Source organism: Oryx dammah, unplaced genomic scaffold (genome assembly GCF_014754425.2).
Source record: "Oryx dammah isolate SB20612 unplaced genomic scaffold, SCBI_Odam_1.1 HiC_scaffold_8, whole genome shotgun sequence".
NCBI lineage: Eukaryota > Metazoa > Chordata > Mammalia > Artiodactyla > Bovidae > Oryx > Oryx dammah.
The window spans coordinates 7,202,022-7,213,763 of NW_024070192.1; the positions used below are offsets into that span (position 1 = coordinate 7,202,022).

General features: G+C 62.4%; 2 protein-coding genes across 4 annotated transcripts in view; one reads left to right on the forward strand and one right to left on the reverse strand.

Moving 5' to 3' along the window:
- The window catches only part of RECQL5 (RecQ like helicase 5), a 29,615-nt gene that overhangs the window by 3,900 nt on the left and 13,973 nt on the right, over positions 1-11,742 (reverse strand). For both annotated transcript variants that reach the window (XM_040244538.1, XM_040244539.1), the window contains 2 exons: positions 408-626; positions 70-169 (listed from right to left, as the gene is read on the reverse strand). In XM_040244538.1, coding sequence (XP_040100472.1) covers positions 70-169; positions 408-626 — 319 coding nt within the window. The remainder of the gene's footprint in view (positions 1-69; positions 170-407; positions 627-11,742) is intronic.
- SMIM5 (small integral membrane protein 5) lies at positions 2,292-10,532 on the forward strand. Of its 2 annotated transcripts, none has more exons than XR_005721729.1 (3): positions 2,292-2,931; positions 6,314-8,331; positions 8,782-10,532. XR_005721729.1 is itself a non-coding variant. In XM_040244658.1 (3 exons), the coding sequence occupies exons 2-3, from the start codon at positions 8,205-8,207 to the stop codon at positions 8,889-8,891; spliced, it is 237 nt and encodes a 78-aa protein (XP_040100592.1). In that variant the 5' UTR covers positions 2,354-2,931; positions 8,172-8,204; the 3' UTR covers positions 8,892-10,532. The 2 variants fall into 2 exon arrangements, 1 of the variants encoding a protein (XP_040100592.1); XM_040244658.1 differs by having other exon boundaries at positions 2,354-2,931; positions 8,172-8,331.

An 11,742-nucleotide genomic window follows, 5' to 3' on the forward strand; every position in this document is an offset into this window, starting at 1 on the left:
GCATAAGCGAGGGGCTGAGAGGGTGTGAACAGGGGCCACCCAGAGCCACCTGAACCCTGCCCCCTTCACCTTGCGCAGGCGCATCTGCTTCTGGTAGAAGAGATTCCATTCCCGCTTCTGGGCCTCGTCTCTGCCCTCGTCCCCGCTGCCTCCAGACCCTTCGTCATACCTAGGCGACAGGCTGGGCATGAGCCGTCCTGGGTCAGGGCTTCGCCCTCCCATCACATGTCTGGTAGGGCAGTGATGTCTCTGATGCCCTGGACGCTTGGGGGCAACGGTGATGTCCTGGCCCCAGTGTGGCCCTCGGGGCGGGGGCATGTGTCCCTTCTGATCTGGCCTTGGCCCCAAGGAGAGAATGCCAGACTCTTTCTAGTGGGTTGGGGGGCCCTGGCCTCACAGCCCCTTACCTGCTAAAGCCCCCGTAACCCCTGCGGCCTCCTTCGTACAGCTCGGGGTCATAGCCATTCCCCTGGGAGGGCCCAATGCAGGTCTTGTTCCAGCTGCTTCTCTGCTCCAAAGCGTCCAGCTGCTTCCGCACAGCTGTGGGGTTCTGGCAGCAGTCACAGCCTTTGGTGCAGGCGGGGGGCAAGTCCCCGAAGTACTTGGCAATAGCAGCATGGCGGCACCTGGAGCAGGGGTGGTGAGGGACCTGCTCGGGCCAGCGTTTGTTCACCCAGTCCCCAAACTCTGCCTGAGCATGGCTGTCTGGCACTGTGGCCAGCATCTCATGCAAGCCTCACAAGGCATCACGGCTGGGTTGGGTGCCCATTTTATAGATGAGGACAACGAGCTAAAGGAGATTCCTCAAAGCCACGTAACACGTGCCCAGAGGAGCCAGGGCACAAACCCCACTCTGCTTCTCCGTGGGGCACTCCTCTGGGCTCCAGGCCCCGGCACCCTCTCCATCCTCCAGTAGTGGGGCACCCTGGGAGAAGCATCACCTCTGGGTGCAGACTCTGACTCTGCAGCTGAGGCTGTGTCCTTGGGGAAAGCGTCTGACCTCCTGAAATGAAGCTTAGGCATCTCGAGCATACATGGTACAAGGAGAGCCCTGGCCGCTCGGGCAGCGTAAGAGCCGAGCCAGCGCTGTGGAGTGCGCCACAGCACTCAGCACTTAGGGCTCTTCTTACCGCTCCTCACTCTCTGCTGAGTGGGAGAGGGAACAGCAGGAAGTAGCCCTACCCCACCTCAGCGCTCTGCTCTGCTTCTGTCTCCTGGCGACTCCTCCCTGTTGTCCCTGACAAGTCTCTGCCTGACCCAGTGTACACGGCCCGGAACCGAGAGACTGCTTGAGAACAGGAACCAGGCAGCTCTGGGCTAGCACCCCATGCTGGGCACTGGTGAGCACAGCCCTGGCCGTGGTCTTCCTCCTCACGTCTTCCTCTGCTCTGACCCACCACAGCCCCCTTGTGGTGCCAGCCTCCAGTAGTCTCTCCTGTGGGGGCCCAGTGGATCACTGGGGCAGATGTAGAGACCGGGGGTGTGGGGGGAGGGCACAGCTCCGTCCCAGCCATTACAAACAATGGTCCCTGCAGCAGGCATGCAGCACAGGGTGGGCGAAGCCTCTGGAGAGGCCAGAGCAGAGGCAAGGCCATCCAGGTACCACATCCCAAAGACAAGAAGAGCTAGCACCACTGCTCTAGCTGGGACACGACTTAAACACAAGCACTGCCTGGGGCTGCAAGGAACAGGCTGAGGAGCGGAGACCCCAGGCCAGCTGGGAGAACACGGCCCGGAGGAAAGGTGGGCTGGCTGTGCGGCCACCAGAGGGCGCCATTCCAGCCGCACCCAAACCCACGCTGCTCACCCTGCCGCCCAAGTCGGTGCCGCCTGCCCGGCCTCTGGGACACTCTGGCATCCGAGTGGTGAGGCCACAAGCCTGGCTTCCTTCCCCGCACCCTCCCCCAAGCCCTGACTCACTGGCGTTTTGTGCTCACACTCAAAGGGCTCCATTGACAGCTCGCAGATGCGGGCTGGGGTCGGCCCCTGTCCTGCTCCGGGCACCGCCTGGTCTGCTGGGGTGGCATGACCAGCCAAATGTCAAATGGCCCCGCTGGCCACTGGGCTCCTGTGGAGCCCGTCCCTGCCGGCCGGGCCAGGAGTGTGGAGACAGCCCCAGCGGACACTGTCGAGAAGAGAAGCAGTGTCCTCTCTCCTCCGGGGCCACCTCCCGAGGGATGGGCTAAGCCTGGGCTACTCCCCGGTCACTAGGGACTCCTGAGTCCTTCCCCGAGATGTCGCGCCAGAGGGTTGACAGCCTGGGTGGTCCGGCAGCTCCCCTTCTTTCTTTCCCAGGAGAAGAGAGGACGGGGGCCTCCTGGGGAGTTGCCTGAAGGACAGACTGGGGGCTGAGGGACATGGGTCCCCCAGGGGGGCTGTGGGGTGCCAAGGGCTGGAGAGCTGCAAGCCCCCTCCCTCCCGACTTCGCCACTCAGGTGGAGCCTCCCAGAGGTCATCCTTGCCAGGGAACGTGCGAGTCGCCCTCCTCTTTCATCAGCTCACAGCCCAGGCCCAGCCCACACCAGCCAGGAGGGAGGAGAGGAAGAGGAGGAGGAACAGGAGGGCAGACCTCGGGGCAGGGAGCAGGCACAGGAAGCCTGCAGGACGCCCTCCCCGCAGGGATTCCCTCTGGGCACAGCAGGGGCACTGGCTCCCCACTTGAGCGGCGGCCGAGTAATGTGACACCTGAATCTCCGGGACGACCAGCAACAAAAAAGCGGAGGCAGCAGCTGGCTGTCAACAGCCAGGAGCTCCGCTGCGCTGAGCAGAGGCACCCGGGGCGCAGCCGCGGGTCAGGAAAGACGCATCCTCAAAGGAAGGAAGAGGTGTGAGCCAGGCTGGGGCTCGCCGGGGGAGGCAGGGAGGAGAGACACTCGAGGCCGCTGGGCTGCCCTGCACCTGCGGCCGCCCCCCGCCGCACCTGACTCGCAGGTGAGTGGCCGGTCACAGAGCGGGGAGGAGGGAAGGGCGCCGCCAGGGTCCCCTGCCTCGAGGGTGGATCCACCACAAACACGGAGAAGAGGGTCCTGGGGGACACACTTGGGCACAGTCTCCAGACAGCGTCCCCTTCGAGCCTGGGCTCTCCCCTCTCCCGCTGGGACCCAGCACGGGCCCCGGGGCTGAGGCTACCGCGCTCGGCGCAGGGTAGTTTTCTCTGTTTGCTGAGCAGGCAGAGGGGCCCGGGGAGCCTGCTTACTCAACAAAAGTTAGTTTAAGCTCTTTCTATTCAGGGGGCTTAAACAAGGGATTTGGCTGGCCTGGCCAGGGAGGGAGCTCTCGCCTGCCCATTGAGCCTCCCTTTTCCCCCGGGATCAAGTACCTGCTTTCTCCCAGTTGAGGAGGCCCAGCCAGTTCAAACCACCCAGGATGTGGATGTCCTGATCAAGAACGGCAGCTCCCACCTCTTGTGGGGGGGATGCCTGGTGTTCTTGGCTGGGGTGGGGGGTAGGCCCAGGTCCTCCTCCCAGTGCCCACGGAGATCTTCAGGAGCCCCCAAATCTCCCTGAGCACGAGGCCAGTGCTTGAGGGCCCTAACCCCAGGGTGGGGTGGAAGTGAAGCTGGGGAGGGACTGCCCCACCCCAGTACTGGGCCCACAGTGCAGACCCCACACACACACTGCTCCAGCCTCCCTGTCCTCACACAAGCAGCATTAAAGGCTCCCTCCCCAGCCACCCCCACCCCCACCCCCCAGATGTCTTCCCCAAGGCAAACAAGCCCACATCTACCTAGGAAGGAAAACAACCACCCAGGTTACAGTGGAAACCAAACATCAGCCTATGTGTGTTCCTGGCTCCACTGAGGCTGTAGGAACTGGCCTGGGTTGTGGGCTGGGGAGGCTTAAAAGCCCTGCAGCGACGGGCAGTGATGACAGAGAGAGGGGACAGACGCCTAGCGAGGGAGGGATGCAGTGGTGAGCCACCGCAAGACGGCCCAGGCAGGCAGGCGGGGATTAGAGTCTCCAGGCCCAGAGGACGCAAGTGGACGGGGCCCCCCAGACACAAGTCCCTGAGCAGGGACACAAGGGTGATGCCCAGCTCCTGGGACTGCAGGAAGAGTCACAGCAGCAAGCAGAGCTATGGGGCTGGAGACCCTGGACTGCTGAGGGCTCAAGTGTCTCCCTTCCACCGCAAGGTGGGGCTGAGGCCGGAAGCGCAGCGGGAATCTGCTAAGATACCCACGGCCTTCAGTTATGCCTCATTCTGGTTGTTTCTCCAACAAGTAAGGGTGGATGAACCCACCTTGATAAAATAACAAGGGAGGGCAAGAAGCCCTTGGACCCTTGAGGCACCAACACGCCCTTATCAGTCACCAAACAGCTGTGCCTGGACTTGGAACGTCAGTTTGGCAAGAAGGAAACAGGGCCGCTTCAGTACCAGGTGGCAGCTGTCTGGCCTGCAGGACGCCTGCTGCTCAGTTGCAAGGCCCTCTGTGCCAGGAGATGCCACCCAAAGGCACGTGTCCTAGTCCCTCCAGCTCTGCCAGCCTTCCCACAGCCTGGCTCATCTCCTCGCTCTACAGGCTGCCCCTCTGGCTGGGGCAGGGCCATGCAGGGCCATACGGGCCAAGAGCCAGGGAAAGCCACCACTTGTTCTGGCTGCTCCTAACTGAGGTGCTACCGGGCATGGGGCTGGGAGATACTTTAGCTTCCTTGGTTCACAGGCAGGAAGTACAGTCTGGGAAGGAGTGTGGCGGAACTGAGCTAGGAAGACTGGCAAAACATATAGAGAGGCCCACAGGGCTTCCCTTCCCATCTCCCTCCAAACATGGGAGGAAGGTTAAGGGGACAAGACGCAACCCTCCCTGGAGCGCCCCCTCTTCCTGGGCCACACCTGGGAACGCTGAGGGCTCCCTGCTGAGCAACGGCTGAGCCACGGCCACATGGTCACCTGACGACGGCTGGTTATATCAGGCACCCGGCGTCAGGCACCCTTGGCCTTGCTTTAAATAGCATGCTGGGAAGCCCGCCCGGGACCTGCTGGAATGTGCCTCCACCCTCTAGGAGTACAGGGCCCCTCCAACTCCCCCACGGGCCCCACTAAGGCTCCTTTCACTCAAGGCCAAGCTGGAAAGGATGAAATAGCAACTGGAGAGCAAAGGGGGCTTCAGTCTTTGGGGCAGAACCACTCCTGTCCCTGGTGCAGACGGGATCCCACGGGCACCCCTGGGGCTGACCCAGGCGCAGCTGGCTGACTGCGGTCCCCACAGGCCCCGGCCATGCGAGTCTGTGGCCCGCAGCTGGCGTGGACTGACGCTCTTCCCAGTGTGGGGCCCGGGCTCCCCGGGCATGAGTCTGCAGCTTTCTCACTTCCTAAGCCCTGAAGGGCCAACAGGCCCCGCCTTTCCTGCACAGCAGTTCAGCCTCCGCTCCACCTTCCTCCTCCCTGCTTTGGGGATCACACCTGCACCCCCTCCGCACCCTGACTGACCAGGGTCTCCAAGCAACCTCTCGCTCAGAAGCGGAGCCACCCCCTCTGCAATCCCTCCTGAGCCTTTAGGCATGGGGGCACAAGTGGAAAAGCCCCCCTGCCAGCCTGTGCTCCCTGCTTCCTCTGAAGGAGTGTCTCTGATGGCTCCATTAGGCAATGCAGGCCCTGGGCCAATCAAGCTGAGAAAGCCAGGCCAAGTGCAGCTAAAGAAGGGAGGCGAGAGCAGCCCAGCTCTGGAGCCTGGAGCACGCTCCCTGAGGGCTTCGGTCGGCCCACTGGAATGGGCCAGGCGGGCAGGCTCCCATCCCCCAGGAGACCCGGGGTGTGGGACGCCTAGGGGCCCAGGACCACGCTCCTGTGCACACCTGCTCCACGGGTCAGCAGGAGGAGGTCTGCTCGGCGTGACCTGAGGAAAGGGGTCCTCGTGAACTTGACACAGAAAGACTGGCGAGATCGTCCCTTTGGTGACAAGTCACAGGAGGTTCTCCAAGAGCAGGCGCGGCCCGGTGAGTGAAGAGGCTGTGTACCCAGACGCATGGGTGGGGCTGGTCTCCGCAGCCCTGGTCCTGTGCTGAGCCTGTCATACGGGCCAGGCTCTCGGTGCACGGCTCCTGATCTAGTCTGCAAAGATCAGGCTTCCCAGGACAGGCGCCCAGGGAGGCACAGTGTAACCGTGGAGAAGTCCCTTCCTCTCTCCAGTCTCACGGTCCCCAGGTGCAAAAGAAAGGAGGCAGAAGGGGATGACGCATGGCATTCTAGAATCCTATGCCTCCCAGGACATTGGAAGACTGGGCTCCTAATCTCCTCTGTAGAAAGATGCAGACCCTGGGCTGCGGCATGGGAGAAGCTGGGGGGTTCTGACTCCAGGAGCTTCGCCCTCTGACAGAACACCATCCAGTCCTCCACGGAGCCATCTCCACCTGCCTGCGGTAGCATCATCACTTACAACACAGCTCCCCGCCTCCAGCCGGCCCCCCACCACCTTCCTTCACCTCACACACCACAGACATCCTGGCATGAAGGATGCAGACGACACTCCCCAAAGGTGCTGGAGGAAGGCGTGCGCAGGGAGGGGGCCGTGACTGCCCCCAAAGGCCGTCTGGCCTCTCCCCCACCCAGAGCGGAACCACGTGCCCCTGGCACTCCCGGAGCCCGGCACTGGGCTCAACCCTCCCTCCTGACAGCCACAAGGTGGGCACCCCATCTTCATGTAAAACGAGGGGAGGAATAGACTCAGAAAGTCAAAGTGACTCCGAGTCACAAAAGCAGGGAGGAAGCCGGCAGCATCAAACCCAGGGTGATTCAAATGCTGTGCTACGGGGCCGGCTGGCCAGACGGGAGCAGGAACTCTGTGGAGGAGGCACCTGTGCCAGCCACCGTCCAGGCCCTGAAGGACCACGAGGCGGACGGGGGGGCAGAAGTGGCCTAAGTGACCACAGGTGGGGCTTATGAGGCCTCCAGGAGGTCCCACCCTCTAACGACCAGAGCTGCCCAAGAAGGAAGGGCTGGGCAGGAGGGGGGTTCCCCTCCTTGAGCAAAGGCCGCATGCCAGAGAGGGCAGGGAGCCAAGGGCGGCCCAGCGGATGACCTTCCAGGCGGCTCTAAGGACGCTACGCTGTAGTGGCAGGGCCGGGGGTGACCGCAGCCCGCACCGGGCGAACCTGCCAGGCAGAGATCAGGGATGGGGCGGCGGCAACAAGAGCTTAAGGCCTGGCACAGGCCCCAGGCCGCCGGCAGCCCCGCCCTGGTGAACAGGTTGAGGCTGGGTTGGCCCAGGTTGTCTCTGAGCCCTCTCTCAAGAGGCACTGGCTCCCTCGTGCCCACCGGTGAGGCGCCAGGGGAAGAAAGTCTGGGGTATAACATGCCCTGACTCACTGACTTGGCCTGGGCCTTCACCTTTGGCCCCTCAGGCAGGACAGGCCGGAGGAAACCCTGGGTCAGGGGGCCTGGAGGCTGACTGGCCACTCGGGGGGCAGGGGGTGTCGAGGGAAGGGGGACCCTCTTGAGAGCCAGAAGAGCAGGTCCCAGCCAGCAAGAGTGGAGCGCTTACACCCTCCCTGGGATGTCTGGTCCCATCCTAAGAGAAGACTCCTTGGGGAAAACTGGAGGAGTACGGTGTCACCCCACCTTCTTACAGGAAGACACTGAATGAGGAAAGAAACGGGGCTGATGAGAGGGGTGGGGACCCCAGGGGGCCTCAGACTGCGCCCCCCCAGTCAGCGCTCACCTCTGGCCAACCCTGGCCAGCAGCCCCCATCAGCCTGCTCCCAGGAGAAGCTGACCCTCTGTCCCCAAAAGTGACAAAAAGGAAGGGTGCCAGGCTGGGATCCCAGAGCCCTGTGTCCCCACCAGGAAACCAACCGGGGAGCTGTGTCCATACCAGAAACCCAGACAACACCTAGGAGTTGTGTCTCAAAACAAAGGAGCGGAACAGGGCAGTCACCTTCACAGCCAGCAAGCGTGGCTGACCCTGACTGCTGGCAGAGCCCTCCCGGGGCTGGCTGTGCCGAGCAGCCCCGCGGTGGGGCCTCAGGCTCCCGTGTCCCTGGCCAGGGCAGTGCCAGCGAGGCAGGGTGAGGGCCAGCGCTGAGCGAGGGGCCCCACAGTTCGCTTCCTCCCTGGTGAGCCACCGGACTCTGATGGGTGAGACCTGACAAACTCGTTCTGCGGGCCGGGGTGGGTGAGAGGGCGGACTCTCGGGAGCCAGCTCCACGGGGACGCCAGGCCCTCTCTCTGCTCTGCAGCCCAGGAGGCACCCAGCAGGAACCCGGGGCAGCATGGCAGCCAGCAAGCTCGCGCAGGAGATACACTCCATCGGGGACAGGCTGCTGCTCAAGCTGCAGAGGCTGCCGCAGGCTGAGCCTGTGGAGATCCTGGCCTTCTCGGTCCTAGTGGTTTTCACAGGTAAGCCGGGGTTCCCGGAGTCTCCTCGGCACCCAGGGCTCTTCCTCGCGTCTGGGAGAGGAAACCATGGTGCCAGTCGAAGGGCCAGGTGGTTCCCCAGACAGAGGAGGAGCAGGAGATGTCTCCAGAGGGTGGGGTGGGGGCAGGGGATCTCCCCCTATTCTCTGACATGCTGCTCCTGGGGACGGGGTGTGCCAAAAACCAGGGCCCAGGGGTGCTCCCGGGACCTCAACCCAGGGATGAAGGGAGCAAAAGCTCTGGGGGCCGGCGTGGGGACAGTCACTCCTCTCCCCAGATTCTCGGTGCTTCTGACCTGTAAGCAGACCTTTGGGGAAGGTCCTCCAGGCCCCCAAGGGGGCTTCTTCAGAAGTGAAGTGCGCGCTCTTCCCCACCCCCCCGCCCCCTGGTCTGAGTTTCCCGTGCTCTCTGCTGTCTCCCCACCCTCTCCAGCCACCGTAGTGCTGCTGCTACTGATTGCCTGTGGCTTCTGCTGCTGTCAGTACTGCTGGCCCAGGCGGAGAGGCAGGAGGACCCAGGTGGGACCCATGACCCTACCCTGAGGGCCAGGGAGATGGCCGAGAAGCCAGAGAGGAGACCGCCGACGCCACGACCCAGGTGTCAGCCTGGCCCCGCAGCCCTCGCCCCTCAAGACAAAGACCCACGGCTCAGCCCTGGCCAAGCCCAGGGACCCGGACGCTCTGAGAGACCTGGAGCCTCAGCAAGGAAGCGGGCTGTTCGGCCACAGAACTCTCACCTGCAAGGCGCCCAGGAGGGATCGATGGTTTCGAAGATAGAAAACCACCAGGGATTCTTTGCCGACCTGAGTTTTTTAACAAAGCACAGAGCGTGGTCCCCGTACTTGGAGAACAGCCCGCATCTGTGGGGAGCTGGCCCTCGGGGGTCCCATGCCAGAGAGGAGCAGGCCAATCAGAGGGGCTCTGTGCAGGAGCTATGGGTCCCAAGCGCCCCCCAGAGTGGGGAACATGTCAGTGTTCTATTCCAGGGTTTGCCTGCTTCTTTCCAGTAAAGGCTTTCTGGTTATGTGTTTCTGCGGTGCCCCACTCCCCGGGCTGGGCCCTGTGCATCAGGAGGGCGGCATGCCAGGATCCCCGGGGTGTGGCCAGTGACTTCTCCTTGCAGCCTCTGCTCTCCCTGTGCCCACGGAAGCTGGAGAAACACGCAGGCAAGAATGCCACGTTGGGGGGAAGGGGGCAAGGGGGCAAGACTCCGGAACCAGGGGAGGGCTGCCGTCCTGCTGAGCGCCACCTCCCAGATGCCCGGTCAGCCGCGACGGAGGCTGCACCTGCCCCAGGCAGGTGCCAGGCTCAAGAATGCCACGCCACAGTCACCACGGCCATTAATTGTAGGCGGCATGCCCTGTCCTAGCAGGCCCCAAACTTCCAGAATAAGAGAGGTGAGGTCCCTACTGTCGTCCATAACCTGCCTCCCGACAGCAACATTCTCTCCCCAGTGGGCCAGACGGTCTGGGTTCCAATCCTCACCACCATCCCCCACCCGCGACCAGCTACATGAACAGATGTGACTCGACCTTCCAAGGCCATGTTTCTTTCCCCTGTGAAACGGGGACAATCCTGGTACCCTCCTCCTGGGGTAAGCCTGTGAGGATAAACCAAGATGGCCTTGGCACGATGACCTGGCCCAACACTGGGCATATCCTAAGAGCTCCACCGAAACGAAGCATCCTTATTTGCCCCTCCATTTGGGGGGCTGAGCCAGAGCAAAGTGGACCCGTTTTAAGGACTGCTCCTGCTGACACGCAGCACTGCCCGCCTCCTGCCCTCCAGTTTACTTTCTCTCCACAGAACTTTCCAGGTAGAGCTACAAACCCAGGAATGAGCATAGGCGAGGCAGAGGCTCTCACGGTACCTGCTGCCCTCCCCCAATACCGGTCCATCAGAGCCATGAAGAGCCCCGTGTTCTTTACACACCTCCGTCGTCTCAGCCTGTGCAGCCTGCCCTGGTTGCCTGGAGGCAGAGCCCCAGCCACTCGGGAAACAGGGAGGGGAGAGGGGATGCCAGCCCCCGCCACTCCACCATCTCCAGATGGCAGGCCGGCAGGAGAAGCCCTCTCCCTGGTTGGTTTTCCTCCCCGGTGTCCAGGGACTTGTCTAACCGGGTTTGGTTTGGGTGGAAGTCCCAGAGAGGAAATGCTTCCACAGAAAATAAAAGAAATGCAAGAATCTGTCTGTACGCTCTACCCTTCTACCACCATCATGAAAGAATGGGGTCAGAATAATAGTGATGATAGTAATGATAATAAAGGTGAGGACAGAGGCAGCTAAAATGCACCCAGGGCTCATCCCACTCGCAGGCGTGTCTGAAGCCTTTTGACACAGATAAATCCATTTAATCGTCACAACAACCTAATGCCCAAGGGACCATTCTGATCCCCTTTTCAAAGGTGAGGAAGTAGGTAACTTGCCTAAACTGAACCAGCTGAACAGTGGCAGGACCCGCCTGTCTGGCTTCAGGGCCTTGGCTCACCACACCCAGGCCTCCAGCTGCAGTGCTGATAAGGCTCCACTCCATTGCCCACCATCTAACAATCTCCGGCCCCAAAGAGCCACCCCACACCCTTCCCTGTGGGCGGGTGTGGCCTAGGAGTTAAGAGCTGGGGTGGGGCCCATCTGCAGCTCCCTCCCAGAAGAAAAACACAGGGAAGGCGGGAACATGTGAAGCCCTGCCTTTTCTGGGCCTAGCACCTGAAGCTGGAAGCTCCCCAGGAAGCCTTCGGTTCAGAAGACACAGCAGCCTCATCCCCGTGTGATCTTCCTTCAGCAGGTTCATCAGCATCAAGAACATCCTTCGTTAGGGTAACTGACACTGAGCCTCTTTTCTAGAAAAGATTCAGGCTCCTGGGTGCAGCTGCCAAGAAGTGGGGACCACGGGCAGCCCTGGCCACCTGCAGGTGGAAGGGAAGTTCACTCGTGTTTTCCTCCTCCAGGCCAGGCAGCACCTAACTGCCGAGTCCAAATAAGAGGCTGTCCCCGCCCCCGCGGGCATCCAGGAGCACAGCCCCACCACCAGTGGCTCCCCCACCGCTGTCCGGTAAGGTCCCAAGCAGGCTCCAAGCCCCTGCGGCTCAACCAACCAGACCTCCTTGCGCACAACAGCAGCCTCACACACTCTGATCGGCCCTGTGGGGAAGATAGGCATGGAGAGGAAACAACAGTCCCCCTCTATTGTAGGAAGGAATATACAAGGAGGTACAACAAGGCAGCTGGGGGCCATGGAAGAGGCGCCGTCAGGCCGTCCGAGCCCAGAGAACACCCGGCTGACGCTGGCGACCAGACCTCTCCGCTCCCACCGCCGTGCCACCCTGGACCAGACCGCCGGCGCGTCTGCCTGCGGTCACTGCCGCAGCGTCCCCGCTGTCTCGGCGCTGATCTC

Bases quoted from the DNA above. Each gene is read 5' to 3' on its own strand.
- SMIM5 (XM_040244658.1), top strand. From the start codon at position 8,205: ATGGCAGCCAGCAAGCTCGCGCAGGAGATACACTCCATCGGGGACAGG. The intron at 8,332-8,781 runs GTAAGCCGGGGT...CACCCTCTCCAG, and splicing joins GGTCCTAGTGGTTTTCACAG to CCACCGTAGTGCTGCTGCTA.